General features: G+C 30.7%; 2 protein-coding genes across 2 annotated transcripts; both read left to right on the forward strand.

Annotated features, from left to right (window-relative positions):
- The first annotated feature begins 724 nt into the window (after positions 1-724).
- LOC146538119 (arylsulfatase B-like) lies at positions 725-8,037 on the forward strand. The gene is made up of 8 exons (XM_085186456.1): positions 725-882; positions 1,156-1,269; positions 3,164-3,323; positions 4,432-4,658; positions 4,967-5,072; positions 6,083-6,235; positions 6,577-7,239; positions 7,718-8,037. Exons 2-8 carry the CDS (start codon positions 1,159-1,161, stop codon positions 7,945-7,947), a joined length of 1,650 nt encoding a protein of 549 aa, XP_085042582.1. The 5' UTR covers positions 725-882; positions 1,156-1,158; the 3' UTR covers positions 7,948-8,037.
- Positions 8,038-8,306: 269 nt separating this feature from the next.
- Positions 8,307-13,033, forward strand: LOC146538120 (odorant receptor 13a-like). Its single transcript, XM_085186457.1, has 5 exons — positions 8,307-11,248; positions 11,340-11,439; positions 11,541-11,645; positions 12,036-12,191; positions 12,899-13,033. The coding sequence occupies exons 1-5, from the start codon at positions 10,446-10,448 to the stop codon at positions 12,950-12,952; spliced, it is 1,218 nt and encodes a 405-aa protein (XP_085042583.1). The 5' UTR covers positions 8,307-10,445; the 3' UTR covers positions 12,953-13,033.
- Positions 13,034-13,355: the final 322 nt, after the last annotated feature.

The raw sequence follows: 13,355 nt of genomic DNA on the forward strand, positions 1-13,355 counted from the left end.
GACAGTGACGAAATTTTTTACATTTGATAAAATGGATCTCGAAGAGATGGTTGTCTGTGCACTTATATTAAGAAATAGAAAAAAAAGCAAATGTAGAAAATATTGGCTTTTAACTTTTCATTTGTCATAGAGCAATGGCCTCAACTCAATTTCGTCAATCAGTATTGTCATTGTCTATTTCATCTTCATGAAAACACACGTTTTGCCTTGGTGATGAACTTGACGCAATTATTGACATAAAAATTCTGTGCTGCAATGCAACACGCTGCTGTTTCATGTTTATGCGGAAGACGACTAGTATGGAAACCGCAAGGGGGAGGTGACATTTAGTTGCTAATGCGCGCACGGGCATACAAATCTATGGACGCGGTGACAGTTGCGTCACCGGCGTGTTGCCGGCCTCCGCGGACAAAAAGTCACCCAATTGTCACGTATCCAAATGCGCGCACCTTCATTTAGTGTAATGTACACGGTGACAGTCGCGCAACAGTCACGGTGACAAAAATCACTAATGCGCGCTATACCTTATACAAAAATATTAAACAGGGAACTGAACCCACAATCATTGTCATCGCAGTCACACCATACCAATAACGACAGTTTCCACAATACATTTCAACCAAAGTTTAATTAATATAAAGCTACTACTATTAATATAATAATAAAAAATTTAACAAAAAAAAAATATTTAATATTTATTTATTCTGTAGTTATCATATGAACACTTGTTGCAATCTACCGGCCATTGGGAACATGTTCTCGGGTCACGTGTAGAGCTGTCAATATGCTCCTATCGTTTTATTTATATACACACGTTTACATGTTACGTACGCTTATTGATTTTCCTGTGCGATTTAGCGAAGAAAAAAATATAGGAAAACCGTAAGTTTTAATTTTTTATTCTTATTTATTCTTTTAAAAAAATTATAGATATAGATTTTATTGTTTTTGTTCAAAAAGATTTTTTTTATATACAAAATAATAATATATTGTATAGCAAACTTTCTCAAAAGTTATATAAAAATGTCCACATAATTGCGCAATACAACGATGTAACGGAACTCGTTGGGTAACTTATCAAGTCTATATTAGTACCTACATATGTCTGTTTGTATATAAACAATAGATATATATATATTTTTTATTTTTTTACAGATTATGATATTAAATTTAAAATGCTTGGGCTGTTTAATATTATTACTTATACTAAAAAGTTGTAATGGAACGTCTAAGCATCCTAATGTAGTATTCATTATTGCTGATGATATGGTAAGTTAATAATTTAAACTGTTAAGATATTACAAAGCTAAAATTAAGACAATTATAAATTAATAGAATATTTGTACGCATATCAAAAGCTAGTATATTAATGGATTTGAACTCGTGATTATTGAATGATCTCCTGATCTTTTTCTTTTATTTTCACGCTTTTTTAAAATAGTAATCCATTTACCGTTTGTCCATTTTCTCTGTTTTGAGCTTGTCATCAATTGCAAATAATAAAAAAAATATATAAGTTACATTTATGTCAAAAAATATATCAATATAATTGAGCTGCATAATTATAAAAAAAATAAGTAGCCGAAATCGAACCCGTATATTTTCAATGTATACGGTTTTAATAATATTAAAAAAATTCTATGACTGATATATTCCAAAATTGTAATATGAAAGAAATTAATTTTATGTATTATTTTAATATGCAGTAAGTGCAGTTCAATATAGAATAAATAAATCATGAAGTCATTAAAAGTGATATACTCGGGATGATTATGTAAAATATTCTAATAAAAGTGAAATTTATTGTCTGTGTTAATATATTTTTAATAATTTCGCTTCACTAGTAACTTCACTTTTATTGCGAGCTGAGCACTAATGAAACTTCCTGAATAACTGTCAGTATATGGCATATATTACTTGATATACATATATTTTATATGCATTGCTTAATAACAATGTAAGACAAATAAGAAATATTTATTATAAACATAAATATATATTTTATTTCAATAGCTGTTCTCATAAACAGACCAAAACAATATTAAGAAACGGTCTCTTTATATTTTTCTTTTTTATGAGTGAAGCTTCTAATACAGTGATTTGATATAAAAAATATAAAATAAGTATTTAATTTCTATGTAAATAAATCCTAATAGTGTTTGACCATAACCGAATGAATATAAAACAAAAAAAAATCGCTCTAATGAATCAATTATAGAACCTACGACTAATACAGAACTAAACGACACAACAAATACATATTTGACTGTATATTAATGTGTCAATATTATTTATAAGTGCTAGAAAACGGAGGGCATAGTGTCTTTACTCTCTCTCTCTGCCTACCCTGCTCCATGTAGGATAGCGTGAAGCTAAAAAATTTGCGAATAAATAGTGATTCACAATGTAGTAATATAAAAAAATAACGTGACAAAATTAGAGTTACGTTAAAAGTGCAATGACAGACAATTCGCTACGAATTTTTTGCTTCCAATTCACGTTTGATTATAAAAACTGATTAATTGTAAGGCTTTTCCGGTTTCGCTTATTAGGCTGCCAAAAATAAATATATAAAAATAATAAGACTTAATCGAGATATAATAGAGAAATATAGATAACAAAAAATATATATGTAGGCTTTTTAGGTAGTTACCAGTTCAAAGAGAAAGTGCACTATAATACAATAATAATCAATATTAATACAAATGTTATAGTTATTTAACATCCTTATCTTTTAAGTATTAGTTTGCAAATGAGGTACTTAATTATAATTTACAAGTGATAAATTATCATAGGTACTTTCTGTAAGATATTATAAATATTTTTTTTTCAAGATTCTATGTATAGGTGAAAATTGCATAAAAATTAGTTAAGCTGTTTCGGTCTATAGACCGGAAAACCAGAAATTAGACAGACATACAAATATTTGAAAATTGCTTGTATTTTAGTATCGTGATCTCTGAATTTTATTTATATCTATATATAATATTGACAAAAACATTACTCTAAGCGCAATCAAACCCACAACCACCGTGGGCACAGACTAACATTGTCAAATGCACCTGGAAGATGTCAAACTCTTCAATATATTTATTTTATCAAAAATTTAAAACTTACTCGTATACATAAATATATGCATTAAATGATGACATCGATATTGCAGGGTTGGGACGACGTGAGTTTCCACGGATCAGATCAAATTTTGACACCGAATATAGACCTGCTGGCGTACACGGGGGTGGCGCTCGAACGATATTACAGTCATTGTATATGCACGCCTTCCCGTTCCGCTCTGCTCACAGGGAAATTTGCACACGTGACTGGTATACTATTATTTTCTCCTTTTTGTTCAGCTTAACGCAATGTCTCCAGAAATCGGCGGAAAATGGAGAACGGAGTGTCTTAACAAAAGGTTCTTTCTGCCTACCATGCTGTGTGTGGGATATAGCGCAACGATAAAAAAAATATCAATTGAAATATAACATCTTTATCTTCTTCTATATCTTAATTCGCTACTAACTTTGCAAACATAACTCAATTATAAGTAACTTTGCTTTCCACTTTCGAATATTGCTTGAAATGGGATTCCAAAGTTGTATAACTAATCTAGAAAAGCACTTGTATATATAACAAAAGGATAGCTTTTCCGGTTAGTGAGATTAGAATTTGAACCAACGCGGTAGTATGACTTTATATATTACTGTTTTAGAGGTATATTTTATGAAAAATACGATTGTTAGAGTAATTCTAATACTTATTTTGTAAATAAATATTTAGTATGTATTAATTGTAACCCTTTTTTTTTAAGTAAAACTATAGATATTCTAATAATGTAAGTATTAAGAGTAATTTTTCAGATATCCAAGGTTATAAAGAGGTAGTTAATGAAAACAAACAGATAATGGCCCAATAATAATGAAGCTTAGGTTAGGTTTCAAGAAAGCCTTTTTGTTTTCAAGTTGAATAGAGAATAATAGACTCGTCCCATACCGTTCAATTCTTAGCGTCTTGTAAACAAAAGATTCAAAGATGGATAATATAACCTTTATAAAGTTACCTTCTATTATTGATATTTGCAATATATATAACATCAATATTAGTTTTCAAACAGTGAAGTTAAAATACAAAATAAATTTCTATTTGTCACAGTAACAAGTTGAAAATGAGCTAACTATATGTAGATATCTAAATTACTTCTTTACTTATTAATTTAAAAAGCTTTCGGAAACCTTTAATTTAAGAAGATGTACATATATCTTACAGGGTAGGTCAGTAGTATAAACTCAAGACACTCCGCTCTCACATTTATTAGAATTCTTATTTCACGAAAAAAAATGTTCCTGCTTAATATAAACTCGCAAATATCTCATAAAATTATTATCATTATAATACGATTTCTTGGATTTTATTTAATAGTTCATATATTTACAGGTATGCAAGGATATCCCTTAACAAACGGCGAGGACAGAGGCTTACCGGTAACGGAAAAAATTCTTCCCCAGTACTTCAAAGAGGCGGGCTATGCGACACATTTGGTCGGCAAGTGGCATATTGGTCAATCACGCACTGAATTCTTGCCCACGTCGAGAGGTTTTGATTCCCATTTCGGTCACAGAGGAGGGTACATAGATTATTATGAATATACGCTTTTGGAAACGGTTAGTTTACACGCCATTTTTTTAAAGTTTTGGGTCTAGATTTTGCATTGAATTTCGATTTCAGCTAGTTTCAATAGTTAAAAGAACAAAAAAAAATGTAAAATTTACAAATTTCTATGATAACCACGTAGAAATTAGATACTACATTGAGATAGCTATATAGTTTGAAGTTAATTACATAAAATTTTAAATTATAATTTTGCTTACTGATAATATATTTCTGTACATCTGGAGTTTTAAGTATATTTTATATTAATTTGCTTAGTATTTTTCAGTAAATTAATATTTTTACATTTTTCATATAATAGTGGAGCATTGGAGACGTATCAGGCCTAGATTTATTTCGAAATGAAACTGCAGTTTGGGATTTGGAGGGATATATAACCGATATTTATAACGAAGAAGCCAAATCAAGTAAGAGTTAAGTTGTTGTTTATTTTGTCAAATTGCTATTTTACTACTGTGTATTTTTAAATATCTTAGAAATTTGGATAGTTAGTTATTTGGCTTTTGTTCAAATACAGTTAAGTATGTCATGTTTAAAGTAAAATTAAATCAACTTCTACTGTATCCCGCACACAGACTGACCTAGTGTTAAAACACTCCGTTACCCACTTTAGAGTGTCCTCGACACCAGAGCGAAGAAATGGAAATAATATATTTAAATAAATATTTCATCTCCTAGACTGGGATCGAACCCAGAACCAGTCGCGTTTACAGTCACACTTTGAGCCCCTGCGCCACGACTGACCTCAGGCTTAAAGTAGGTTAAGCATAATTAATACCAACAACTGATTATAATATAATAAAATAACATTAATTAGATAAAATAATCTCTATCATTTGTAGAATAAATTTTGATATTATAATTATGATACAATCAGTTATTAATAACAGTGAACTATTAGATAACCGTGCGATATTATCAATATTAATGTAAAACTAATTCCGCATGGGAATGCCATATTTAAATATTGAGTTACAAAAGTGTGACAACAGTAATTTGTTCATGTTCTGAATTATTTTTATTACCGTAGCTTACTGTATATATTTATTTACAATATTGTATGTATTTTCAATCCATTTTTAGGTTTTATTCTAAAAAATATCTAATAACAAATTTGTTTCTTATAGTACCTTGACCCCGTAACCCGCACATAGCGGTGTAGGCAAAGGGAACTTGGGAACGTAGTGTTAAAAAATCCCGTGCCCATTAAGACACTTCCGTTCTGCACTTTCCGAGTTTAGTGGCCGAACTCAACGCGCGTTGTTTCTAATAATTTAGGATTAATTGATTCTTCATAAATATAAATGCTTGAAGGCACCCTAGAGGGAGAGTGTCAAAGAAGATAAATAAACTATTTCTTCTATAGATACCTACATTAGAATAAAGAGATATATTTTTATAAGTTTCTACATTTCAGTTATCTCGTCTCACGATGTTTCCAAGCCATTATTCCTGATGGTCGCCCACAACGCGCCACACTGCGCTAACGAAGGGGCCCCAATGCAAGCACCGCCAGATGTCGTCCGCGCCATGCGATATATTGATTTGCCTCAAAGACGTTATTACGCGGGTAACCTTTCTCTCTTTTTTATCCTCACCCTATATCCCACATATAGCAGGGTAGGCAGATAGAACCTAGTGTGAAGACACTCCGTACACACTTTTCGCCGTATTTTCTTGGCATTGAGTGTTGAGTGGAGGAACTCAACCCCGCGCTTTTGGCTTCATTACCATGGCGAAGAAAATGAAACTACTAATGAATAATATAATTCACTAACCTGAGTGTATTGTTACAATTTGTTCATATATTAGACTTATAAGAAGATACTTAATAATTTTGTATACTCCTACAATATTTAGGGCAAATTCTATTTATTCTTAGGTATTAATTCCGCTGTAATTTTTTCACAGCTATGGTCAAAAAACTAGATGACAGTGTAGGTGATATAGTAAAAGCATTATTCGACAAAGGAATTTTGGAAAATACAATAATAGCATTTATATCTGACAACGGCGGTATTACGTCACAGGAGTTAGCTAATTACGCGTCCAATTGGCCTCTGAGGGGTATTAAATTTAGTCCATTCGAAGGAGGTATTAGAGTAAATGGGTTGATATGGAGTAAAAACTTGACGGACTCCAAACATTTATGGAAAGGATACATGCACGTTTCTGATTGGACACCAACAATGCTGAGCGCGGCTGGTATTGAACCACCTTCTAATATAGATGGTGTTGATTTGTGGGATACAATAAGAAATAATGAAGAATCTATAAGAGAAACCATTATCGAAATCGATGATTATACTGGGTACTCGGCTATCATAATTGGAGATTATAAACTGGTTACTGGAACAGTTTTGATTACTCACAGCAATTTTCAAGGTCATATTTATAAGGGAATTTTAGGTTCCCCTCCATCTTATGAAGACACTATTAGAAATAGTACAATATACTCTTTACTACCTCATATAGGAATAGATTTTAAAATGTCAGACACTGATTTGAGAAACAATATTAAAGTGTCATGTAATAAAAATGTAGATACGACAAATATTTGCTACCCTGGTAAAGGTAAGTAAAATGAAATATAAACATAATTACGTTTCATGTTTCGCTTTTGGAATTTTAAAAAGCTTTTAGTGATTTTTGTTTCAACTCACAGTCTTTTGTTTATACGTCAACTTTTTCAGCCAACACGCAATGCCTCCAGAATTCGGCAGAAAGTGGAGAACGGAATGTCTTAACACTAGGTTCCCTCTACCTACCTGCTGTGTGCGGGATAAAGCGTGAAGCTGATTTCGATTTTAATTTTTTCAATGTTTTTTGACAATCTATATGCAATTGGCCATCGTTTTATTGTCCTAAGTTGGGACTTTTGTTTTCAACCTCCGGAAACCACACACAACCTGTTGAATTCAGACGAAAGGTGGAGAACGAGTGTTTTCATACTCATTTCTCCCCACCTAACTTAAAGCTAAAAAATAAAGACAACACATTTATACTGATGAATAATAAATAATAACACATTTTATTTCATCCTTCATTCCAGGTACTTGGTGTCTATTTAACATAAAAGAGGATCCGTGTGAATCACAAGATATATCATCCAGTTACCCAGAAATTGCAAATCAATTGTACGATCGATTACAAACTGAACTGAATCGAACGATACCTCGAACGGTAGTGCCCCATGAATCAAACTTAAAAGCTAAACCCAGTTTACATAATAACGCATGGGATGTATGGCAACCATCAGAAACTTTAGTACCTAAATCTTAATTTAAATAAGAATTAAGTTAAAAATAGTAACTAATATTAATTGAGTAATTTTAAGTAAATATAAAAATAAAATATTTTTGTATTTTTCTAGTTTTGTTTTTTTTGTCAGCTTCAAGCTGCTAATAATAATTATTTGAATTTTAATACACTTTCGTTTGTTCTTTCACAAAAAATATTATTCTTTATAACAATCTTTGCATAACAAAGCTTTGCGAAGATCTTTCTACAGAGTTGCTAACAACAAAAGTTATAATAACCTTATAAGAATTTAAATATAATATTAGTATTTCTACTATCCAGTCAAAGATACTTTTTAAACCTGTTTCTGAATGTTTATTTAGCAAAGTAGGCGGAGTGAATCTAGTATTGAGACTCTCTGTTCTTGCCGCCGAATATAAATTTAAAATATAAATTTAAATAAATATTGTACTTCCTCGAATGGGGATCGAACCCACAACCAGTTGTATGTGTCGTGGCCCAGGAGCACATGCGAGTGAAAAGCGACAGGTTGTGAGTTGGATTTCCGCTTCCGCTCGAGGAAATGAAATATTTAATAATTTAATTTCTTCGCTCTGATGTTGAAAGCATGGCAAACTGGTGTAGAGTTCCGTGTAGAATTCGGCAGAAAAGAGAGAAAGAGTGTACCAACACTATGCACCCTCTGCATGTCAGCGTCAAGCTAAAAAAATATATTTTAGTCAATTCTGAAAGTCCCATACAGAAGTAAAGCAAAACAAAAAATCTTACAAAAAAATATAAAAAAGCAACACGTAAAAGTGCGTGAGAGCACGTGCTGTCAAGTACTGTCTGCTGTAAATTCGGCCCTACTCATAACATGTCTACAGGCCAGCTTTTGTGCTATGTATTATTCCTGGCCTTCCTAAGTCCCTGGACCGTCTCTCTTTAAATATGTAAGGCGCAGGAAAACGGTAACCGGAATGGTTTATGTCTTGTTTTTCATTTTTTCGTTTCCAATTCATGTAGATATTTAATAGGATTTGGAGAAGACAGTAAGTGACGCGTCACTATAATTTATTGTATACTAGCGACCCGCTCGCGGCTTCGCCCGCTTGAACTAAACAATTATTAATTTTCTCATCCGAATTACTTCGTGATCTATTCCATTTTAAGGCAATTTACATTGATAGCTAATGTTTCAGCCAATTAAACAAACCAATTATTTTATAGCAATGCTGTCGCATGCTATTTACAAATAAAACAAACACTACACGTAACAAAATAAAAACTGTACTTAAATCGGTTCAGCCGTTAGTAGCCGGTATTCTCGGACTAGGGTGAACAAACGCACAGACAAAAAAATCCTTCCATCTACTCACGAGTTACAGTAGTAATATATGTGTACAGTAACAATATTGTGTTAGCTAAAACAATTAAATTCCAAAGCTTCTTAGTTGTTGCGGCGACTGGAGAAAGATTTGTTAGTTTGGACACTCACTGAGAATTATGGAACTAAATCTGTTTTAGTAACTTCTACTGCCGCTTACAGCCTCTAGGAACCATAGCAAGTGATGTTTATGTCCACTTATAGAGTAATCTTAGTCATGATATATCATTTCTTTTTTTTCACGTTGTATCCCGCATATAACAGAACCTACTGCTAAGATACTTCTTTCCTCATTTTTCGCTGAATTTTCGAGGCGTTGCGTGTTGAATGGCAGAAGAAGTTACCGAAGAAATAAAAATATAAATTTAGGTAAATATTTCAATTCCTCGAATGGAAATCGAATACACAACCAGTTGCGTTTATAGTCACACTTTGGTCCCTGCGTCACGACTGACCTCAAATAAATTTACAATTTTTTTTAAAAGTATTTCAAAGCAAATTTGCGTTGCAAAAATTGTATAAGTAGTCAATGTTTTATTTAAGCTTTTTACAATCACCATAAGTGTGTATAATTTGTGCACATTTAAAATCTTCAAAGCAACTTAACAAATGTATGTATTTTCATAATTTTTCTACTTAAATTACTTACTTATGATTATAGAGACAATCAGTAACAACTCGTAGTTCACGACAGGTGTTTTTATTTTTTTGTAAGCTGTATACATTTGAAAATAACAATAGAAAATTAGAATTTCTTTTTTTCCCTATGTTTTTTGTATTGTTGTAAAAAAAATATTAATATAATAAAAAATAAAGATATCCATAGGTAGTTCCAATTAGCAATAGGCAAACAATTCGTGAACATTACAAAATTATTCCAGCAAAATATTGCATAAATTTTACCTAACTTTTTCTTAATGTATCACTATAAATAGATTAATAATATAAATAACATATTTTTTTTTAACTATAATAAGTTATTAATACTTTTTAAAAAATATTTTATCATGAACACTCCCCTGTTTTAAAGCTAACTCTAATTTTGCAACCTCGAAACGCCATCCCCTAATCACAATAATTATAACCATTTCATTTTGCTAGGCAAATTAACCTAAAGAAACTTTATAACGTGTTTAGAACTGGAACAGGCAAAATGTCAGCCAATTCTATTGACGAAAAACCAAAACATTTGAATATAAAATTTGAAAATTCTTTTCAATTCATGTTACGAGCTATGGATATAAGTCAATTTCATCCCTATACTAAGAAAGATATAAAATGGGCTAGTAAATTACTTTCTTTGTACTTAACCTGTCTAGCGGTCATATGCGTAATAGTCTACAGTATTATCTTTATAGATCTAAAAGTTAAAGATATCACACAAGCGTGTTCTAATGGAGTAATCTGCTTTATATTTGCTGTGATAACATTACATTATTCTATAATGTTTTACTATCAGAAATTAATAGTAAATATGATAGAAATAATGAATAACGACTATACGAAAGCTGAGGAATACACAGTTGAAGAAAAACATGTAATTCTAGAATATGTTGATAAAGGGAAATTTATTGTTATTTTATGGCGTAGAATATCTCTGTTTGGCGGTGGTTTATTTATAACCAGGCCTATAATTGTAATGGTTTATTACGCCGTTTTTAGTGAGTTTAAACCGGTACATTTATATGAGATGGTTTATCCTAGTCCCATAGAAGAATTGAAGGACACATTCAGTGTATACTGCTTTTTATATATTATATTTATTATTTTTACTTTCTGCGCCATGTTTACGTTACATGGATTCCAACCTCTGGGCCCTATATTTATGGTACACGCTTGTGGCCAGCTGGAGGTTGCAAGAACAAGAATCATGAAAATATTTCACGATGATAATTCTGTGGAGGAAATAATCGTGAAATTGAAACATGTTGCTGTATCGTTGAAAAACATATACAGGTATTTTTTTATTATTATTGTCGTCTTATTACATACAAACATTAATTTGCATATTTTTTACATCACGATAATAAAAATATGTTTTCTATAGCTTTATAGATAAAATCCAAACATGTTTCAAGATATTTTATGAATTGATTTTGAAAACAACGATTTTAGTACTCCCCATAGTTATCTTCCAAATACTTGGGGTATGTATTATTATTACATAGAGGATAGGATTAATTAATTAATTTAATTAAATTAAATTAATTTTAATTAAGATAAAATAAAATAAAATTTAATGGTTCAGTCTTTCAGTAATGGTGAGTTAAAAATAGAATTTCTATCTATTATTGTTGGAGCAATAACTATGAGTAGTGTTCCATGTTACTATAGTGGCATGCTTATGGAATCTGTAAGTATTATTTTTTTAATAGAGACTTCAATTATATTATAAAAGTTATAGATAAATTCATTAGTACAATTTTCTCAGGAGTCAAGAAAATATGTATATGAATGTAGACCGAGATCCCAGGGCCCCCAGACCTATGTCATTTTAGCAAAGCTGAAATTTCTGAATTCAAGCTCTGGGATTTTGGGCTAATGTAATAAGCATAAACGCAAACTATTTAAGGCTTTTGATCACATCTAGTCATTTTTTATCGGTGAACAACGAAAGCGATGCTTTATTTAATACTGAGCTTGATTCCCATTTCACATATATTGTTTTATCTTTTAACGTTTGAACCATGACAAGATATAGTACTAAATCATAAATTTTATATATAAAATGTTTGTTTAACAGGGAGAAAATCTAAGACTCGCCATATATTCGTGTAGCTGGGAGAACCGTTGGGATCGTACATCACGTACGCTTATCTTATTGTTACTGTTACGAACTACGCCACCTGTTACCATACGGACCATGTTCTGTCGTTTAAGTCTGGACGCACTTGCTGATGTAAGATTGCTTGTTGTGTTCTAAAATTATACCTATTAAAAAAAATACTTATAAATATCACTTTAGATTATAAAAACACAATATTATAAAAAAAAAATATAATTACATAAAATAAAATATCTTTTGGACCATTTTGTTTTAGTTAGTTTAGTTATAGAACTTTTATAATATTCTGCTAAGATAATGTTCCTTATTGCTCTAATTTGCAATTAGCTATTATTTATCACCTGTATAATGTATCAATGAAGAGACGAATCGTTTGTGGTCAGCGTCTCCATTGCACATGATTGCAAATGCATTAGGTGCATTTCATGCTTCTACAATGCCTTTATTTTCATTTTACGATTTTTATCCAATGCGGATGCGGTTATCCAATGAACACCTATTACTAGAAAAATATAGTCGAATTGATAACCTCCTTTTCTTACAGAAGTCGGTTAAAAACTATTAAACGTTGCCGATTTGCCTCTTTCATTGTGTCTGTGTGCGTCATTATTAACAAATGGCGTTATATTATATTTTTGGCAAAATCTCTTTAGTTTTAATTGTATTAAGCTTTTATAGACTAATTAAATTGTGTTTTCATTTAAATTGGTGATTTTTTAAGAATTTGCCAAATAGAATTATTCAAATTCATATGTCAGTATTTATTTTTGTATAAAAACAGTGTTATTATAATAATATTTTATTTTTATTAAATATTTCAGGTATTTCGCCAGGCATACACTATATTTAATTTATTAAATGCAGCCTACAATTAATTAAGTAATAATATTTATTGTCTATAATAAAAATGTTATTATGCAATGTTAATTGAAGACAAAATAAATATTTTTAAGCACAATTCTATAAGAAAAACTATTTTAATAATGTATAACACTTGTTTTACTTTACCATTTCTTATTACCGTAATATTAAAACATGAAGAGTCGATAACATCAAATAAATAAAGTAGTAGTATCTATCTGGTTTAAATAACTTTATCAGACAGACAGTTCAATAGAAGTTTTACGTATAGATCTATAAAAGCTTAGATGCAAAATGCTTATTACACCTAACAACTTTTGTTAAAGTCAGTATTTCATTAATATTAAATGATTCTACCACAAATTCCTTTAGAGTGGACTGAATCATTTAGGAAATACCATTTTAGTCTGTATAAAA

Source organism: Heliconius melpomene, chromosome 6, assembly GCF_056956725.1.
Source record: "Heliconius melpomene rosina isolate 202511_hmr_F chromosome 6, ASM5695672v1, whole genome shotgun sequence".
Classification (NCBI taxonomy): domain Eukaryota; kingdom Metazoa; phylum Arthropoda; class Insecta; order Lepidoptera; family Nymphalidae; genus Heliconius; species Heliconius melpomene.

Bases quoted from the DNA above. Each gene is read 5' to 3' on its own strand.
- LOC146538120 (XM_085186457.1), top strand. From the start codon at position 10,446: ATGTCAGCCAATTCTATTGACGAAAAACCAAAACATTTGAATATAAAA. The intron at 11,249-11,339 runs GTATTTTTTTAT...TGTTTTCTATAG, and splicing joins TCGTTGAAAAACATATACAG to CTTTATAGATAAAATCCAAA. The intron at 11,440-11,540 runs GTATGTATTATT...TTAATGGTTCAG, and splicing joins TTATCTTCCAAATACTTGGG to TCTTTCAGTAATGGTGAGTT.
- LOC146538119 (XM_085186456.1), top strand. From the start codon at position 1,159: ATGATATTAAATTTAAAATGCTTGGGCTGTTTAATATTATTACTTATA. The intron at 1,270-3,163 runs GTAAGTTAATAA...TCGATATTGCAG, and splicing joins TCATTATTGCTGATGATATG to GGTTGGGACGACGTGAGTTT. The intron at 5,073-6,082 runs GTAAGAGTTAAG...TCTACATTTCAG, and splicing joins TAACGAAGAAGCCAAATCAA to TTATCTCGTCTCACGATGTT.